The sequence below is a fragment of the Pelophylax lessonae genome (genome assembly GCF_965119305.1).
Source record: "Pelophylax lessonae genome assembly, chromosome: 5".
In the NCBI taxonomy this organism is placed as follows: Eukaryota; Metazoa; Chordata; class Amphibia; order Anura; family Ranidae; genus Pelophylax; species Pelophylax lessonae.
The window spans coordinates 197,438,620-197,460,637 of NC_138772.1; the positions used below are offsets into that span (position 1 = coordinate 197,438,620).

General features: G+C 42.1%; 1 protein-coding gene across 2 annotated transcripts in view; it reads left to right on the plus strand.

The window, feature by feature from the left end:
• Positions 1 to 22,018, plus strand: part of LOC309555504 (amphiphysin-like) — a 324,425-nt gene that overhangs the window by 82,699 nt on the left and 219,708 nt on the right. For both annotated transcript variants that reach the window (XM_082257544.1, XM_082257545.1), the window contains exon 2: positions 9,138 to 9,218. In XM_082257544.1, the coding sequence (XP_082113670.1) occupies positions 9,138 to 9,218 (81 nt within the window). The remainder of the gene's footprint in view (positions 1 to 9,137; positions 9,219 to 22,018) is intronic.

A 22,018-nucleotide genomic window follows, 5' to 3' on the forward strand; every position in this document is an offset into this window, starting at 1 on the left:
AAACAAAAAAAAACTGTATGCATTCCCCCTCTTTCCTGCACATAATGCCGCCCCCCCTTTGAACCCTACACTTCCCTTCCTGTATACATTGCCCCCTTTAATTCTACACCCCCCTTCCTGTACACACTGTCCCCTTTTCCTACACAAACTGCCCCCCTTTAACCCTACAAACACTTCCTATACACACTGCCCCACTTTAAGTCTACACTCCCCTTCCTATACACACTGCCCCCCTGTAACCCTACACCCCCTTCCTGTACACACTGCCCCCCTCTCTAGAGGTGACATCCACCTGGGGTGAGGAGGTGACAGGAGAAGAATGTGGCACTGGCCATGGCTGGGCCCTAGGTGGCAGTGCGCCCTAGACAGCTGCCTAGTTCGCCTAGTGGTAGCATCGGCCCTGGTCAGAGGCCCTGAACATTACTAACCCCCTTCCCCCTCTCTCCTTCTCCCAACCAGCTGCAGAGATTGCAATCCAACTCTAGATTCAAACGACCTCCTACAGCATTCAATTAGCTAGGCATTGCTTTTTCCAGGACCCTCTAAAAGACTTAATTTCCCTCCCTTGCTAGGAAAGATTCAAGTTATTCCAAAAATAGAATACAGGTCTGTTTTCATGGTTTGTCGCTGTAACATATTAAAAATGACAATTTTCCTGAAATTCATGTATTTACTCAATTCTCCACCCATTTCCATTCCCACAAGTTTATTCCATCATCAATCAGACCTAACAAAATACCATTCAGCATGCCACCTAGTGCGGATAATAGATTGGTGCAAACATGATCCTAATAAAGCTTGGATCACCCTGGAACAATCATACTCAACATATTTTTGCACAGCCTCCTTTAGTGCTCAACTCCCATCAAAATACATTTTGGATCTCACCTCACCATTGGCATGACCCTAGCCCATAGGAGAAAGAGAATCATTCAACACAATTCCTCTCCATCCCTATCACCTTTTTTCCCCATTACAGGGAACTGGATTGCATTTTTTTCAGGTTTAGGCATTTCCCTTCATAAATCAGCTTCAGATCTCTTTGTATTAAACATGACTTTTTGTATTCATGACTGTATGAAGCAAAGCATGTACCTGGTCAGCTTCTGACCCCATAATGTTTACACCCCATGGTATGTGTGGCCTTGTTCTGAAAGCATGTTGATAGCTTGGTGTCTGGTTGGGCTTAGACAGCAAGCTGTGTGTGCAGGATGGAGATGAAAGGATGGAAGTGACAGTGTGTGTGTGTGTGTGTGTGTGTGCGCAGGATGGAGGTGACAGGAAGTAGATGACTGTGTGTGTGTGCACAGGATGGCGGAGACAGGATGGAGATGACTGTGTGTGTGTGTGTGTGTGCAGGATGGAGATGACTGTGTGTGTGTGTGTGTGTGTGCAGGATGGAGATGACAGGATGGAGATGACTGTGTGTGTGTGCAGGATGGAGATGACTGTGTGTGTGTGTGTGCAGGATGGAGATGACTGTGTGTGTGTGTGTGTGTGCAGGATGGAGATGACTGTGTGTGTGTGTGCAGGATGGAGATGACTGTGTGTGTGTGTGTGCGTGCAGGATGGAGATGACTGTGTGTGTGTGCAGGATGGAGGTGACAGGATGGAGATGACTGTGTGTGCAGGATGGAGATGACTGTATGTGTGCAAGATGGAGATGACAGGATGGAGGTGGCAGGATGGAGATACCTGTGTATGTGTACAGGATGGAGGTGGCAAGATGGAAATGACTATGTGTGTGCAGGATGGAAGTGACTGTGAGTGTGTAGGATGGAAATGACAGGGTAGAGATGACTGTGTGCAGGATGGAGGTGACAGGATGGAGGTGTGTGTGTGTGTGTGTGTAGGATAGAGATGATTGACAGCCATCCCCATGAGACCCCAAATGGCTGCTGCTCACCCCCCCCCCCAAAAAAAAAAAACTACGAAGAGAGACCTCAGCCATCATGATCTTCCCCCACAGATGGATATGCAGAAAGAGCCCAGATTGCAGCACTAAACAAACCTCTGGTTGGGTCCACTCCAGCCTCACACGTGTTGCAGTTCAAGGCTGACTGGCACATTCATCGTCACCCCTCTGAGGCTGGCTATGCCCTCTCACCGAGTCCCATCCAACTACTGAGAGGCAAGCTCCAACTGACCTCCTCGCATTGGTGAGAGAGAGTCCTGAATACTGGAGCCACCTGAGCCACTCAGCTGCTGCTAAGGGAGGAAGTAGGGCAAGGCAGGTGGGGGGCTTTGATCTATTTTCCCAGCAGTGTGTGCCACATCATCTGATTTTTGTTTTTCATGCAACCAGCCCCACTCTGTTTTGCCCAAGGATTTTAATGCACAATTCACAGCTGTCCATGACAAATAGTGATTTATGGGACTCAGCCCGGGACAGCTGTTAAGAATTAGTGAGTGTCCCGGGCAATTCGGGACTATTGGCAACTATGTCCACATGATTGGGTATTTACACAGCTACAAATTAGTGAAGATAATTGAAGATTCCCAACTCCTTTAGTAACTCAACCCTGGTGAGGCAGTGGCTTAAGAAGAGATGGACAGACCTTAAAATTCCATCTTTCATTCCAAGCCCAGTGTCTACTCTGTAACCATCTGAATTGACCAGAGATAATCTCTGTGTGATGTGTCATCATTTATTAAATGCAGACTGGTAACATATGAAGGAAGATTAGGGTGTTGTAAAGCAGGATAATGCAATGAAGAAATATATTTTACCTGTTAAATTCACACTACTGCTGCCAAGTAGTCAAGAGTGGAAATTCAGCAGTTTTGGCGCCTTTTATTTCCATCTGACACCTCAAGAAAGCTGATTAGAAACTGCAGAAAAGCTTCAGGAATCAGGAGAACATAGCATGGTTTTATTCAGCATAGCAATACACAGGGTGAGTTATGCATTACATTGTAGCATTATTTTGTACAATAACAAACTTGGTGGAAACATGCTTTTTGACCCTATCCCTGAACTGTGTACAGGCACTGTTCTCTAGAATGGTACACCTTTCTTACTTACTTGTCTTATTAAACCACATTCTAAACTGGTGTGTGGTGAAAGAGTTTAGATATGGTGACAACTGTACATACCTTGCAGAATAAATGCTTGATCAGCACCTATTTAGTGCCATTCATTTCCTTGCCCTATTATAAGTTAATTAGTAAAGTCTACTAATGAGCAGAAGCATTTACATATTTTTAATACATAACAATATATTTGTGCTAATTATGCTGACAATGGAGCCACCAGGATGAACACTTCATTCTGATTTTGAAGTTTGTTCTGACGGGGTAGATAATAAAATTAGGTCTGTGGCTCTGTGCATTGGCCGTGAAGTGCCATTATGGTAGATGCAACCCTGATACTAGTAACACATTTGGTTCGTAGAAAGGATTTGTATGCATTACGGCTTCTGTCATTTCTCTAGGGCTTTCTTATTTTATCTTTCTTATGTGTTAATAATTTGGCAGTATAATGATGAAAAAAATATAATTTTGTAACATTTGTATTGTAAAAATCTAACAATGTCAACAATATCAAGTATATGGAAGCTGTATAGCATACATGTGAGGTAACCATAGATCTAACCCATGGTGGGAAGGTCTGTAGCGTCTTAACTCATGGACGGTCCTTAGAGTGAGACCCTTCAAGCATATAGACATTGTAAAGGAAGGTGAGAACTTTATTAGTAAATGACACATAACATAGCCAACACATTTACGGGGATTGGGGCTCCCCCTTCTTCAAGGCTTTTGAAGTGTTAGATGAGTTGGTCGTGGGCACTGCAGTCTTTATCCTAAAATGATAATGATGTTCCAGATTGCCCATTGTGCCTGCAGTTACAGTTCCCACAACCAACAGATCCAAAACAACCAAAGCCTTTGAGAAGTTGGAGCCCCAATCCCCAGAAATGTGTTGGATATTTTTTATGTCATACTTTATTAAAGATCATCGTTCCAAGATTTATTTGCACACAATGCTCTTCAACTACCTCTACAACTTTATCAATATACTGGAAGTCATGGATGTTTTAAACTTACAACCCTTTGAAATATTTGATCGTCTGATTAGCCTAAAACCATACTATAAGACTCTTGACTTTGACTTGTCTGTGGTCTATAGCAAAAATCTATTCATAGATATTGTTAATCTCCAAATGGAACTATTATTCAATAAATCAACCCAAAGTGAAGCAGTCATAGTAGCCAATCAAAATGTCTCTCTCTGATTTCTAACCTGTGCAGGTCTGCATGGTTGTTATGTGTACTACTCTTTGTTTTGCTGCTTTCACATTTATACTCATTAGCTGAGCTTTTTAAGTGACTGCAATTGGAAGAATATCTACCATATTTAGCCTTATATTAGCCTTATATATCTATGTTAATTGAAACATAGCTTTCTGTTGCTAGGTGTTGAGAGGCAGTTGGTGAGAAATCCTCTAACACATTCATTGAGCTGCTTTTCTTCTACATATCCTCTGAATGCTGCCAATTGGCAGTAAAACAGAATGGTGTATACACACATCAGATTTTCTATACAGCAGTGATGGCAAACCTTGGCACCCCAGATGTTTTGGAACTATATTTCCCAAGATGCTCCTGCACTCTGCAGTGTAGTTGAGCATCATGGGAAATGTAGCTCCAAAACAAGGTTCGCCATCACTGGCATAGGGCATGATCTCATTTGAATTGAAATAGAAAACAGATAGAAGTTCTCTGGTCGATTTCTGTACAATTCTTTTTGTTTTTTTTTAGTTTCTGCAGCAAAGTAAAATATTCTTTAAAGGACTTCTGTAGTGGGGTGATGAGTTTCAGATTTTCTGTGACTTTGGTTTTGCAGTTATTCTTGTTGGTTCAAAATTCTTGGCCTTCCTGAATTTTAATGTCAAAATTGGCAGGACCTTTGGCAGGAACATTTAACCATGGCCAGAGGGCATACAAGGGTCAATAAGGTTATTTGTGTTTAAGCCAGCCCCCTATTAAAAATAAGGCTTTAAGTAACCATAGGTAGCTATAGCTAGTGGGGGGGGGGGATTTAAGTAGCCATAGGGTCAGTGTTTTGGATGCTGCTGCAGGGAGAAGATAGAAGTAGAATTTCTTTTAAAAAAATAACACATGCTACATTTACCTTTTCTGAACACAGAATACAGGCATAGAGGTAACCATTTGTCTGAGCCTATCTTAAAGTAGAGCTCAATAAAATAGTAGCAAGCAGCAGTAACTGTTGAGACAATGGTCACATTGGTCAGAAATATGGAATCTACAGCAAATCTTGCATATCAGGACAATCAAGATTAGGTAACATTTAACATAGAATTAAGAATCCAGTGGTCAGAAATGTGTAACATACGGCACTATGTATAAATTGCAGTGGACAGGAGTATGTTAACCACTTGCCGACTGCCGCACGACTATTTACGTCGGCAGTCAGCCCCTCACAGGCAGAGTGACGTAGATCTACGTCGCTAGCCTGTGAGGGTCTAGGGAGCGAGCGCGCGCCCCCGGAGGCGCGCTCCCGCATGGTCACGGACCCCCCCCCGCGTGTGACCGGCGGACCCGATGTCCTCCGGTCACTCGGTGATCGTCGCTGCAGAGGGAGAAAGGCAGGCGGCTAGTGTAAACAAGCCGCCTGTCATTCTCCTCTGTGTAGAAACAGTGATCATACGGTTCTACTATGTAGGACCGTTGATCACTGTTTCTACAGCTCAAGCCACAGCCAATCACAGTTAGAATCACGCCCCTAGGGACACACACCACCCCTCCCTCTCAAAAAAAGGTAACCCCTTCACTGCCAGTGTAATTTTACAGTAACAGTGCATATGTATAGCACTGATTACTGTAGAAATGTCACTGGTAACCCCAAAAGTGTCAAAAATGTCAGTCAAGGGTCCAAGATGTCCGCCGCAATGTCGCAGTACCGCAAAAAAAATCGCAGATCACCGCCATTACGCGTTAAACAAAAAAACAACAAAAATGACAAAAATCTTTCCCTTTGTTAGTAAACGCGATAAATTTTGCGCAAACCAATCAAAATACGCTTTTTTGCGATTTTTTTTTTACCAAACATATGTAGCATAAAACAAATTGGCCGAAAATGTTAAAAAATTTTGATTTTTACATTTTTTTTTGGGAATTTCATATAAAAAAAATGTGAAAAATATTGTTATTTTTGCAAAATTGACGCTCTTTTTTTGTTTATAGCGCATGATCAAAAAATTGCACAGGTGATCAAATACCACCAAAAGAAAGCTCTGTTAGTGGGAAAAAAAGGACATGAAATTTGTTTAGGTACAGTGTCGCACGACCGCGCAATTGTCCGTTAAATTCACGCAGTGCCGAATCGCAAAATAGGCCCTGGTCAGGAAGGGGGTAAAATCTTCTGGGGCTTAAGTGATTAAGTATATTATGCTGTATGCAATGCAGAGGTCAGGGGTATGTACGAGTAGGGAGTGCTGAAAACATAAGCATAAAATATATGTAACCCAGCATACAGAGTATATTAGTTAGGAGTATGCAACATGCAGAGCAGCATTTACAGTGCAGCAGTCAGGAGAATGTGCAGCGTAGTGTACAGTGTACAGGGGCAGGAACAATGCCCCTCTTATACTGGTTTTTGGAAATATATTTCTAATACAAAATCCCTAGTAATATAACTTCTATTTTATTCCATTCTACTATATTCCAAAGATTTTTGGCCATACTTCTCCTCTGGGTTACATAAATGCACTTAATTCTGCACTCCTGTGACCCAGATTCAGCTGACAGCGGGCTAAAGAGCTGACCTAAAAACTGAGCAATCAACGTTTTTTAATTGCTCAGTTCTTGGGGAAGAGCTGTAGGATGACAGCTGCAGCATTGGATCCATGCTGCAGCCATCTACACTATAGTGTCAAAGTATTGGGATGCCTGCCTTTACATGCACATGAACTTTAAAGGCATACCAGTCTTAGTCCATACGGTTCATTATTAAGTTTGTCCACCCATTGCAGCTATAACAGCTTCAACTCCTCTAGGAGCTGTCCACAAGATTTAGGAGAGTGTCTATGGGAATTTTTGACAATTCTTCGAGAAGCACATTTGTGAGGTCAGGCACTGATGTTGGACGAGAAGGCCTGGCTCCCAGTCTCCCCTCTAATTCATCCAAAAGGTGTTCTATTGGGTAGAGGTCAGGACTCTGTGCAATTGTTTAAAAGAAGGATAGTGTCGCGCTCAAACATAAAAGTGCTTGTGCAGATAATTAAACCTTAATTCAAAAATTAATGATTGGTGACAATCAAAAAATCAATCAATCTGTGCTCAACATTATAAAGTGCAAACGGTCCATATGCAGCATCAAACAGTCCACATCTCTTTGGTGTCACACAAATTAGCAGAGACTTGATGTTAGTGCAGATTAACCTTCACCTCCACACTTCACCCAGTGATCTAGTAAGGTACTCCTTACCGGAAATATATGACCCCTTGATTATAGGGGGTCACATAGGCAATATCTCCACTCAGTACACGATCCTCAGCTCCTCTGTTACACAGTGGGCAATCCAGCATCAAGCCCTTATAGCATAGCTCGGATCAGGTGGCAGGCCAGGCAAGTTCCTCTACCCCAATTTCACTCATCCGTGTCTTTATGGACCTTGTTTTGTGTACTGGTGCACAATCATGTTGGAACAGGAAGGGCCATCTCCAAACTGTTCCCACAAAGTTGGGAGCAGGAAATTGTCCAAAATGTCTTGGTATGCTGATGCCTTAAAGTGATACTAAAGTCTAATTTTTTAGTTAAAAATAACAAACATTTTATACTTACCCGCTCTGTGCAGTGGTTTTGCACAGAGCAGCCCAGATCCTCCTCTTCTCTGGTCCCTCCTCAATGCTCCTGGCCCCTCCCTCCTGCTGAGTGCCCCCAGAGCAAGCAGCTTTCTCTAGGGGCACCCGAGCCAAGCCACAGCTCCCTGTGTGCATTCAGACATGGAGCCATGGCCCCCCTTGCTCTCCTCATTGGCTGACTGACTTTGATAGCAGCGGGAGCCAATGGCGCCACGCTGCTATCTCAACCAACGAGGAGGGGAATCCTGGGCAGCCAAGACACTCCTACTACAACGCTAGATCTAGATGGGGCTCAAGTAAGTATTAAGGGTGCTGAGGAGGGCTGCTGCAGACAGGAGGCTTTTTATATTAATGCATAGAATGTGTTAAGATAAAAAACCTTTGGACTTTGCAACCACTTTAGGAGTTCCCTTCACTGGAATCAAAGGGCCAAGCCCAACCCCTGAAGAACAATCCCCCTCCACCAAATGATTTGGACCAGTGCACAAAGCAAGGTCCATAAAGACATGGATGAGCAAATTTGGGGAGAAGGAACTTGACTGGCCTGCAGAGAGTCCTGACCTCAACCCAATAAAATGCCTTTGGGATCTATGAGCCAGGCCTTCCCTCCAAAATCAGTGCCTGACCTCCAAATGCACTTCTGGAAGAATGGTCAAACATTCCCATAGACACACTCCTAAACCTTGTGGACAGCCTTCCCAGAAGAGTTGAAGCTGTTATAGCTGCAAATGGTGGGCCAACTCAATATTGAACCCTACAGACTAAGACTGGGGTGCCATTAAAGTTCATGTGCGTGTAAAGGCAGATGTCACAATACTTTTGAAAATATAGTGTATGTAAGTATGTATGTTTATATTTTTGGATCCCCCCCCCCCTAAAATGCACAGAGACCAGCTTTAAAACTTGCCCTGAAAAGAAAGCTGAACCCTGGGTGGGTTCTACTTGCAGCAAATTCATTTTTCCCTTCTATTTTATTGCATCAGCTCCTTTGTGAATAGTGGTTCTTGTTTATCATATCTGGCTCATTATGTACAGGACTACAAAAGATATTTATGCTGTGTAAAAAAATCAAAATGGGAATAACAATCGTCAACATCATCATAATTATTATCAACAGTCAATCTAAATTAGTAGCTTGCATCCTGCCTGGCCATCGTACAGGAGCTCATTATGACTATATATAACAGAGATAGCATGACAACGTTCTATTTATAGTTCATACTGGAATTAAAGTGTCTTGCTCAGAGGTAATACCCTACACATGTTTGTTCATTTGTTCCTAATGCCCTTTATTATTTTGTACCATTCAGGTACTTCAGAAACTTGGAAAAGCAGATGAAACAAAAGATGAACAGTTCGAAGAGTATGTTCAGAATTTCAAAAGGCAAGAGGTATGTTGCATTCCCATTTTATTTCAGTTTTCACTAGGAACTTTTTGTTTTAATGTTTCCTTACATGCTTGGCATTTTTAGGTAAATCTGGACTCTTTTTAACCTCCCTGGCGGTATGATTATGTCAGGAATTCTGTACCAAAAGCGGTACAATTTTTTGCATGGAAATTTGGCGTTATGTATTGTAGGCCTACAATTCTGAGTAATTACTGACTTAAACCTGACCAAAACAAGACTCTAGTAGACATCCCAGATGTGATAAATTTGAAACACAAATGCATGAATTATAATCTAATCAATAATATAATTTTATTATGTAATATATAATATAATATATATATATATATATATATATATATATGTATATATATATATATATATATATATATATATATATATAATATTATATAATACAATTATATTATTGATTAGATTATAATTCATGCGTCATATATCATATATATATATATATATATATATATATATATATATATATATATTGTAAGGGATTAGCTCGGTGGTAGGCGTGGATGACCCCTTGGGGGGTGCGTTTTCCCAGAGAGGTAGCCGACAAGTGCTTGCAAACAAACAGTGTGGTTTATTAAATGGTGTTTTCTTCACCAGGCTGTATGCAGCCAAACATCCAAAATAAAATAAAACAGAAAATAAATCCTTGCCTCTGTGGGCGGCTACCTTCTCACAACTGGAACCTGCCTAAGTGTCTGTCTCCAACCTACCGTCGGGCAGACTTCCTTGTCCTACAGTGGACACTCAATAGTCCTTTTATAATAGCTTCACAGGGCAACACAGTCCTTTGTTTCTTTCACATCAACAGTTCGTCTTCTCACCTTTGAGACGTATTCACCCTTGGTTACCGTCCCGGGCACACATCACTCCGGGGGGTCTTCTCCCAGGCCCACACATCCTGTCGGGAGGCACACGCTGACTGTCCTCCTGCTCCCAGCCCACATGGCTTCAGGATGCAGCTTCTGGAGGCAGCAAACAATAGGACTTTCTCTGAACAAATTATAGAGCCTTAACTCCCTCATTCTGAACAGGTGAAGGCCTTTCAACTTCCTGCTGGCTAGCTCTGTAGCCAACACCCTAAATTAATTAATGGACTTTCTAAATCAGGTGGAAATGTATCTCCTTCCTGTGACTACATTCCCAGATTTAGCTGACTTCCTGTCACATACCCCCCCCTCTTGTTTCAACCCTAGGGTTGGGACACATATTTCCAGGCACGCATGTGTCAGGCACTGCTGACTCACTGATAAGCCTCCTATTATCCTCAAGCTTCCGGATGAAACTGTTTTGTCATCTTCATTGACGGATTTCTCATAAATGCCACACAGTTTGTCTCTCATCTCATATACACATTCTTCAACTGCATTTTTGGCATCATTTTGCTCCTTCTCGTTTCTGTCATCTTCATTGACAGCTTTCTCATAAATGTCAGACAGCTTGTCCCTCATAACCGTCTGTCCAATCCACCATGGAGGACCGTGATCCATAGGCAACTCAATTGGGCTAGTCTTAATGTCTTCAACATTCTTAAGACGCCTCTCTCTGCAATCCATAAATGTTTTCCACAAAACTTTGAGAACCTTTGCTTCACTAAGCTTTGTTCCAAGTAGGGACTCTTGACATCCCTCTGTGACTTGAGTTGCCTCTCCATACATCTGTACACAATCATTGACTTTTTGTTGTAAAAGGGAATGATCTTCCTTCTTGAGCTTTGCTTGCTCTAAGATGCTGTGCAGAGGATTTTCCAATTGAGACAACAGGCTGTCACACATTTCTTCAAAGTGACCCCTGTTCCTTTTCCCAGAGATATCAATATCATTCACCAAACATTTCATATTCATAGGCAGATCTGAAGCATTTGCACTCATCAACTTCTTAAACTTTTCGCCCTCCTGAGCGAGTCGCAGTAAAGGCCTACTATTTGATTTGATATTCAGTTTATATTTCTTGCCAAACTCTTCACAGAAGAAGCCAACCAGAACATCATCAACTTTCCTTCCACCAACATAGGGGTCAAAGGCAACAACACAGTTGAACCCAGCGATCTGGGTGGTATCCATTATAGACCTCCTCTCTGCATCAGTGAAGAAGCATGGAACTGCAACACATTCTTTTACAGGTTTCTTCAATGCACTTTCTGCTGAACTATTTGACCGCTCAAGGTCACCTAGTTCTTTTTCTCTATCTGAATTCCACATGGAATGCATCTCAAGATCACGATCAAACTTCTGCCACCCGTCTTTCACCAGTTCCATTTTGGAAACACTCCCTGAAAGGCACTTATTCATTTGCTTCACGTTTTCACCAACAGCCTTAGTTTTCTCCACTAGGTTTTCAGCCTGAACTGAGAAATCACCACATTTCTTACTCAGCTCCTTTGTTTGCTGAAGTTCTAATGATACATTTTCCAATGCTTGAAGTTTTTGAAGGAACGGTTTATTCCAAAGGGGTGATTCAAGCCACATGTCGTCACATTTCTGAGGCTCACTCAGGACAGACCCCAAAACACTGATCCTTTTAAAAACTGCATCAGGCACACTATCCCCTCTTTGGGACAGATCCTCTGTTGCCTGGAATTCCTCTTCCAGTTCCTGCAACGGAATCTTCATCTCTTCTACTTGCTGTTCTAAGGCTCGCTTAGACTTTTCTAGCTCCTGAACGCTTTTCACAACATCATCCTTGGAGCTGACCAATTCTTCCATTTCTGTACGCAGCTGTTTAACACTTTCTAGTTCAGCCTTACACTCTAGAGCTTCCTCCTCCTCTTTTAATTGTTCCAGGAAGCCATTTTTCTCATCTTCCATTTGTTTGAGCTTTGTGCTAAAACTCAGCCTTTGACACCTCTCTTCCTGTAAGAGTTCCTGCGTGTCTTGCAGCTGCGATTCCAAGATAGAAAAATCTTCCGCAATTTCTCTAGATTTGCTGTCTGCTTGAGAAAGCTGATTTGTAACATTGTCCAACTCAACCTGCAGTCGGTTTGCCTTCTCTGACAGCTTAGCACACAATCGGTCACCTTCTGACACCTTGACTTGCGATTCCAGAAGCTGTGCCTCTACTTTTTCCCTCTTATGTTCACAATCTCCTTTTCCCTGCATAAGAGCCTTCACCTCATTGGCTAGCATCTGGGAATAAGAATGTAATTCTGCCACACAGGCTTCTTTCTCCTTTAACTGCTGCTGGACACGTTGGGCTTCCCCTTTCCAACTTTCACAGTCCGCACGCCATTCATCTACCACATTGCTCAAAGTAGTGAGCTCATACACAGTACTCAGTAATTTAGCCTCTCTTTCACTTTTCTCTTTGTCGCTGAGAGACAATGTCGCTTTCAGAGCAACATTCTGTTCCTGCGACTCCTGCAGGTCTATTTTTGTAGCTCCCAAAGACTGAAGACTTTTTTCCAGCTGATTATGCAACTCCAACATATCAGCCATACTTTGCTTCTGCAAAGTCTGAATTTCACTTTCCTTTTCCATGAGGATGGTATCTTTCTCCATTATAGTCTCTCTGCGTTTTTGCAACTCGACCAAAAGAAGAGCAGTGGATTCTTCCCACTGTGACACATGAGACTTGAGTAGTTCATTCGTTTCCTGCAAGTTTCTATGCTCCATTTTAAGCAATTCCAAGGCTTGTTCCTTTTCTTCCATTTTCCGTTGCAAGGCATCCAACTCAGCCCTGCACACATACTCGGTTTCCTCCAAACCGATGGCCTCCATTGGCTGCTGGCGTCTCTGTTTCCAGCCTGCCATGCTCTCTTGATGAGCCTTTTGTTGAGCTGCAAAGCTCTGCTGAAAATCCGCATTTGCCTGCTGTTGAGCTGCATTTGCTTGCTGTTGAGCTGCATTTGATATAATCAGATGTTTCAACATCTCCTCCATTTTGAGTTTACTTTTCATCTGAGCACACTGCGTCTCCATAGCGGTTTCATCAGTGTTGCTAGGGACAACAACCTTCCTCTTTAGTAGACTCTCTTTAGGCATGGATGGGGCTGGTTCAGACGGCAACATCCCCTCCATCCATAGAATCCGGTCTCTCATTTCATCTATCTTTGCATTCTTCAGGCGTTTTGAACGCCCCATCTTCAATAACTCCACAAACAAATTTTTCACAGTCCAGCAAAAATTTTTCAGACCACTGTCTCTTTAACACATGTAGTTTTTCTCTCTCTCTTGCAAGATCTCTTTTCCTGCACACACAGTTTGTGCAGTCACTTGCACCAGACACAACAAAGTTCATCAAATAATTTTGAGACCGCTGTCTCTTTAAAACACTTTTTTTTTGTCAGGATCTTCTCTCCTGCACACATAGATTGTGCAATCTCATGCACCAGATAAAGTTCATCAAACATTTGCACTTCCTTGCAGGGATCTCTGCTTATGCCCACTGCATACCTCCACCATATGTAAGGGATTAGCTCGGTGGTAGGCGTGGATGACCCCTTGGGGGGTGCGTTTTCCCAGAGAGGTAGCCGACAAGTGCTTGCAAACAAACAGTGTGGTTTATTAAATGGTGTTTTCTTCACCAGGCTGTATGCAGCCAAACATCCAAAATAAAATAAAACAGAAAATAAATCCTTGCCTCTGTGGGCGGCTACCTTCTCACAACTGGAACCTGCCTAAGTGTCTGTCTCCAACCTACCGTCGGGCAGACTTCCTTGTCCTACAGTGGACACTCAATAGTCCTTTTATAATAGCTTCACAGGGCAACACAGTCCTTTGTTTCTTTCACATCAACAGTTCGTCTTCTCACCTTTGAGACGTATTCACCCTTGGTTACCGTCCCGGGCACACATCACTCCGGGGGGTCTTCTCCCAGGCCCACACATCCTGTCGGGAGGCACACGCTGACTGTCCTCCTGCTCCCAGCCCACATGGCTTCAGGATGCAGCTTCTGGAGGCAGCAAACAATAGGACTTTCTCTGAACAAATTATAGAGCCTTAACTCCCTCATTCTGAACAGGTGAAGGCCTTTCAACTTCCTGCTGGCTAGCTCTGTAGCCAACACCCTAAATTAATTAATGGACTTTCTAAATCAGGTGGAAATGTATCTCCTTCCTGTGACTACATTCCCAGATTTAGCTGACTTCCTGTCACAATATATATATATATGTGTGTGTGTGTGTAGATATACTGTATATATATATATGTGTATATATATATATAATATAAATGTTATGTGTTTGTGTTTTGTGCAACATTTGAATTTCCCTCCCAGTTCCGCTCCCATGCACCATTGCTGCTGCAGGGAACGGAACCAGGAAGTCATCAGACCGACGGACGAGCGGCGGGGATCTCGGCTGGCGATCATAGCAATGGGGGATCATCGCTGGATCGCCAGGAGAAGGTAAGGAACCCCGCTGCAGGCTCTGCACATCTACCCCGAGCGTGACTCTGGGATACCGATCCTAGCATAAAAAATCCACCCCGAGTCACGCTCGGGGATACCGCTAAGGGAGTTAAAGGGGAACTTGCATTCAAAGCATGCTGTGAATGATGACTATAACAGTTGCTAGAGCTCTCAACCGAAATGTCAAGCTATCCAATGGCTGGTGTCATAACTGATCACGGCACCATGGCAATTGCATATCAAACAGAGGATTGAAGATGACAGCTTCCTTGGCTGTTAAAGGATAGGATGCAGAGTTTTGCTTTACCATGCTGTCATTTAAAAATGTTTTTTAGCAGCTGCTTAGAATCAGACAGGTTATAGGTTTAATTTTGGAGGATTATGGACAAATGAAAGCTCCACTCACAAAAAGCCACAAAGTAACATGTTCACTGCAATGTTTTTTGGGCAGATTGTAAAATAAAAGGATGAATTTGGTTGGTTGTCGTTGGCACCACCTGCAAGATTATTTTTTTTACCACTATTAAGGTAAAGTGTTACTAAACCCATAACAGTAAAAATCAGTCTGTATATGCAGTAAAGCATGCTTGTTATACTCACTGTGGAATCTAAGGGGTTAGCCCTCCTCATTATGTAAAAAAAGACTGTTTGAGCCTGTCTTCTCTGATCCCCCCCTTGCTTCACTGTCTACAATATACCTCCTGATTTTTACGGAGATAGGGGACAAGCTGCACATGCTCAGTTTGGAGTGTATTGCTAGAGAGTTTTTTTTGTTTTTTTTCTTGGGAGAGTGCATGTGATCAGCACAGGGCCAATCAGCACTGTCCAGACAGAGGGTCAGGGGTCCTGTATTCTCATAGGACAATCGTGAGAGAATGAAAACTCCTCCTACAAGTTTTAACCAGATACTGATAAAATCACAAGACTGCTATATACTGCTGATGAGACAAGGTAATTTGGTGTTTATATTTTCTAAAATAATTGCATTTCCATATACTGTGTACTGTGGGAGACCAGATATAGTGAATGCAGGGTCCTGGGTTTAGCAACACTTTAATAATGGTTTAATGTATTTGTGTAGATTTAGGAAAGATTCTATATTACAATACATTGAATTTCAATGATTTCAACTTGCTATTTACAGTGCTCAGCATAAATGAGTACACCTCTTTTGAAAAGTCAGATTTAATATCTCAGTGAACACAAAAACAATTTCTCAAATTTTGACTAAACTGAGTTTTATGGAACATTTGTTTAGCTCATTACATGAAAGTAAGGTTAATACTATAACTTAGATTACAAAATCTTCAATTTTACCACAATTCTTTGATGTAAAAATGGATACACTCCAAAAAAAAATACTACATCCAGTATTTTGTATGACCTCCATGATTTATAAGGACAGCACCAAGTCTTCAAGGCATGGAATGAACAAGTTGGCGACATATTGCAACATCTATCTCTTTCCATTCTTCAAGAACGACCTCTTTTAGAGCCTGGATGCTGGATGAAGAGTGATGCTCAACTTGTTTCTTTAGAATTCCCCATAGGTGTTCCTTGATTGGGTTCAGATCAGGAGACATACTTGGCCACTGAATCACTTTCCCCCTGTTCTTCTTCAGAAATGCAACAGCGCCTTAGATGTGTGTTTTGGATCATTGTCATGTTGGAAAAGTGCATGACGACCAAGGACACGGAGTGATGGTAGCATCTTCTTTTTCAATATAGAGCAGTACATCTGTGAATTCATGATACCATCAATGAAATGCATCTCCCCGACACCAGCAGCACTCATGCAGTCCCACAGAAGAACACTGCCATCACCATGATTCACTGTAGGCACCATGCATTTTTCTTTGTACTCCTCACCTTTGCAACGCCATACAGTTTTGCAGCAATCAGTTCCAAAAACATTTATCTTGGTCATATTACTCCAGAGTACAGAGTCCCAGTAGTCTTCTTTTTTCAGCATGGGCACTGGCAAATTCTAGGTGTTTTTTTTTTTGTGCATGAGCTCTAGCAGAGGCTTCCTTCACGCACACCCATGCATTCCATTCCGCTGCATTGTAGCATGGGAAACAATCCTCCTCCCAGTTTGGCTTTCTACTTCTTTAGCTAACTGCAGTGCAATTTTCTTCAACCCTTCTCATCAGAAGACGCTCTTGTCGAGGTGTTATGTTATGGACGTCTCTATGGGATGCTTTCAGTTCCATCTATGTTACATTTTTGTGTCAATTCTACTACAAAATTCTGATTGATAAGTAAAGCTTTGCTGATCTTCTTGTAGCCTTCACCTTTCTTGTGTAAAGAAATAATTTCTTTCTCAGGCCTTGTGACATTTCTCTTCCATGTGGTGCCATTGCTGACACCATGAAATGGGAAGGGGTTTTCTTTGTTAAGTAACACCCTTTTATAACTAACTGTCTGCTGGACACCTGTTTAATTAATAATTGGACTCCCCAGAAGTTGAATTCTTGTTATCTTATCTTGTTATATTGTTTTGTTGTCTACAATTTAGCTTTGCTCCTAAGACTTTCATTGGGGTGTATTCATTTTTGCAAAATGGTCTTGAATTAATTTCTTAGGAAAAATATTTTTTTGTGTGTGCAAACTAACAAATCTGGGTTTCAATCAATGGCCCGCATTTGTGGGAGTATTTTGTAGTATAGTGTCCCAGAGAAAATGTTGATTCTTAAAGGAAAGTAAAGGTTTTCTGACAAATCTGTTGGGGTGTACTCATTTATGCTGAGTACTGTATAGAACAGTCTGAAGCCACTTTCCTTGGGTATAGCAAATGCTTGCTACTACTGTATACAACTATATGAAACCTAATAGATCCAGCAGTCCCTAAAGAGGTGAAACACCTATGACTAATGAAAATGCAAAAACAGGCGCTAGTACATCAATATGACTCAATGCCAATAATCTGTTAAGCAATATACATGGTTAATATGAAAAAAACAATTTTGGGTGTATAAACCAATACTATGAAGTCCATTACACATAAAGTGTGGAAAACAGCCCCAGTACACCGTGCTGTTGTGAAAATAGTTTGATAACCTTTTCTCCACTGCAAATAAATAAGTGCTAATCCATGTGCTCAGGTGAAGTGTGCACTCACCAGCTGGCAAAGAAGCCTACACGCCTTATGGGGTAATCCCTGTAACTGATTTTTCAGGTCTTCACCCTAAGGTTTCCACTGTCTCCCAGCTTGAAGGTCTCACTAATGTAGCACTGCCCCCTGGAGAGCTGCTGAGAAATACACTCGCTTGTTTCCCCTGGGTTACCAATAGCAACTGACAGCAGATAAACGGCAGTAACAGTTCTTGGATCAGACAATAATCAGTCCAGGGGATTTGGTTTTTGTGTTTTATTTAGAACTGGGATGGGATGAATGGGATACTCCAACTATGAACTATGCACAAACTTGAGGACAAAGATCTGTAGTGTGCGGCAAGGCCTCTGCTTCACCTTGCCACAGAAGTGAAGAGAAATAGACTGTTCCTGCTTGAATATTCTCTTCAGGGTTAACAACTTGGCACCCCCTTTACTATCACTGCCTGTGTGCTGACACCCATCCCCTGACTCTAGCCTCTGGAGTGGTCCCCTTCCTGGGCAGACCTTTTGGCTAGCTCCCCTGTACTCAAGGACACTGTTTTTCCAGAGTTTCTCTGCCTTTACCAACACAGTCAGTTTCTCTGAACCTCTGGGTTCAGTCATATCACTGGTACACTAGGCCGACTGCCTGTGACCACCTTCCTCAGCAAACAGAAGGAGAGAAAGCCGTCACCCTCCTCTTGCGACCTGGCTTCCCGCCCAAAGACACCCTGTGACATGTGCCCTTAGCATTTATAACAAACCCCAGGATGCACCACTCTCTGTGCCAACCCACTGGGACAGTTACAAAGCCTATGCGCCACTGGTTGGGTTTCCTCCACTGTTCAACAGGCTCCCCTATATTGGACACAGTGGGAACACTCCCTCAGACAAGATGAATCACACATAGACACATACAACAGGCCTGACCAGAAATCCTGCTCCCCTGTTAAGCAGATAGAGCAACTAGGTTTTACCTACCGCTCCTCTGATAAGCAGGCAGATCAAACTATACTCCCTACCTAGCACCTATCTAGGAGGGTGCTACACTAATATAAACTCTCATTTACTCAGGGAGCAAATAAGAAACCAGAGGTAGATCATAGCGTAGTATGTTTATTTATAAAAATAATGCAGATACATTTTTTTTTAAAAAATACTACTCTCATTCTGTGGGTGCCTATGTGGCACCAGCACATCCAGCTTAACTGTAATAGACTCCCAGCCCCATCGCTCGTGATCCCAGAGCCAGCGCGCGTAACAGAAGCTTGATGTGATGCGATAACGAAACCGGAAATGACTTGTGCAGCTCGGCTTTTATACATTTCACGGACCGCGCGTCTTCAGGAAGCTCGACTCGCTATACTTAGTATTGTTAGTCTGTTATACAGAAAAATTTAACTACAATTCAGAAATCTATGTCAGCTGTAATATAACAATGATAATATTGTGAAAAAGCAATTCCTATAGGCTTTCTGCACACATAAAACGTTAATTGCGGATGTGTTTAACATTTCAATTAAGCTCTTACTCCTCTCAAACTGTTTGAACAGTAAGCTCCAGACATTGCTGTGCTGCAATTATTATGTGCTCTACTTTGGCATTGTAATTTGTCTGGCACAAAAATGCATATTAATTGCGGTATCTACAGTGTTTGTTTGTCAGAGATTAAAGTGATGTTTTCATTACTTCAACCTTTAATAATTATGACGTATGTTGAAATGCTTTGATGTGGAAAAAAATGCCCCTTATCTCATGTTATGCTGCCTGATAACACAGATCTTCAGTTATTTATTAAACAAATTAGGCTGTCATGTTGTTTTTAATCGCTTAAGGACCAGGCTTTTTCTGGCACTTTTTATTTATATGTAAAAATCTTTTTTTTTTTTTTGCTAGAAAATTGCGTAGAACCCCGAAACATTATATGTATTTTTTAAAGCAGAGGCCCAAGAGAATAAATTGGTGGGTTTTGCATTTATGTCACACAGTATTTGAGCAGCAATTTTTCTTTTTTTTTTAATCCAAAGTTTATTTATTAATAAACAAAAAGACAAAGATAGGAACATACAAGCAGCAATTTTTCAAATGCAGTTTTTTGTGAAAAAATACACTTTTTTAATTTTAATGCAAAAAAAATACATAACCCATTTATTTTTTTTTAAATATAAAAGATGATGTTACACTGAGTAAATCAATACCAAACACATCACACTTTAAAATTGCACATGGCCATGCAGCAACGACAAACGGCATATTTTTTTACTATCCTTAGGCAATGCTTTACAGGTTACCACTTTAGATTTACAGAGGAGGTCTGTTGCTAGAATTTTTACCCATGATCTGATGTTTGTGGTGAAACCTCACATATTAAGAATTTGTGTAGTGGGCCCTTGTAGATTGCCAGCTCAGGGTTCCCCAGGGCATGCAGTATAAGCCCCAGCCTCATTCTTCACCAGAGCCCCTGATGGTGCAGCAACCAGGTCACGGCCCCCAGGTAGGCCCAGCTGAGGACACGGAGACCAAGAGTGTGCAGAGTACAAGCAGCAGACGAAAGGAAATCCAGGAGACAAGCTGAGGTCGGGGGGCGGGTAGCGAGGAGACACAGACGGTAAACGTAGCCGGGGTCGTATGTAGCTGGCCAGCTAGAACCTGTCCTAGGTTGCTAATATGACCTACATGCATATACAGCTAGACCTGTTAATAACCTCAATACAGTGCTTATGTTTATATGTGAGAGACAAAAGCAGAGTTATTTACTGTGATTTCATGTTTGGATGTCACATAACAGTTGTATGTTGTGTTCACAGAAGCAAAAGAAAAATTTGCCTGTAAGATTCATTTGTATGCATGTAAGGTAAGCTCAGACACAGCAGAGTTAAACTTTATTACCCATAAGGAGTTTGTGGCCAATCACAGCCAATCTCACACTCAGCAACAGTCTTGGCCAATCACAGCCAGCCTTACACCCATTTTCTTTCTCTGAAGCCTCATGCTTCAGCCTCCCTTCTCTCATTCCACTACAGAGTGAGAGAACTGAATAGACACACAGATCCACAGAGCAGTTTTATGGAAGCAAGTGGCCAAAAATAGGTAATTAACAGTTATACATGTTCATATTGTTAGTAATGTGATTAGAGCTGTATACTGAAAGAGTTATTTGTTCACTTGTAGTTCCACCAAACTAACAAACAAACAAACAAACAAACAAACAAACAAACTATCAAACTTCAAAAGTTATATCAAATTCAAATTATCGAACAAACCCAAACCATCCCAAGCAAACAAACTCAAACAGCAATAGAGAGAGAAATATATCCACCATTTGTTATACTGTATTCAGCACATGTTGTACATGGACTGTCTGCTGCAAAGTGTCAGTGTTATCTATGAAGAAAAGTTGAAGTTAATAAAGAAGATATCTTAAGCGTTTGGTGTGCTCTTTAAACCTACTGCTTTCCATAGAACGGTGTTAGAGGAATTTATAGAGTAACAGACAGTCTGGTTAGACTGAAGTCAGAGAGAGCCAATTCTTCTAATGCCACAGCACATAAGGCACTTTGTAGTGCTGCGCCTGTCACACGGTACACGGGTAATCAGACACAGTATAGCCAAGAGGTATGCAAATGAGAGCTCAGAGAACTGTGAAATTTCTCAGGCAATGTGGGTTACACTGAGCATGTCTTATATAGACAAACCAACTAGGAGGCGGGCCAGAAAGTGATGAAAGGGAAGTAAATAAAAGCCCACAGAGTAGCAGACAACGCCTATAGGTGAGCGCAGCTAAACCACACATGTGAAAGGAAGCAGGGTTGAAAAACACTGCAGCAAAGAAGTAAGGGTAGGTACACAAGCAGGAACTGCAGGCTAACTTGTGACATCACATGTGTGGGACGATCACTGTATGCATGTGTGCTGGACTGATGCAAGCAATCGCCCTTGTGGGCAAGCACTGGAGGAGTGGGGGCACTTTCACTTTTTTTTAAATTATTATTTTCTTTTTTTTTTTACACTGTTGCTTTAGGTTTCTTTCAACCCTTTTTATTGCTGTCACAAGGAATGCAAGCATCCTTGTGCCTACTTTAAGGCATGTGACAGGTGTCTGGAGTCACGTCATTCCTTTCAGGTTACCATAGTGGAGACCCGATGGGAGTGCAGGATCTAGAAAGGGACAGCGCTTGATGACACACTGTGAGGCTACATCACCACTTGTTCTAGAACGGTAGCAGCAAGCCGCCCATCGCGATTGGGCAGTCGACCATGGGAAGCAGACATGTGGATCGTGACCAGGGCTCTGCCTCCCCCTAGCCTCTGCTATTCTCATGTTAACTGCAGAT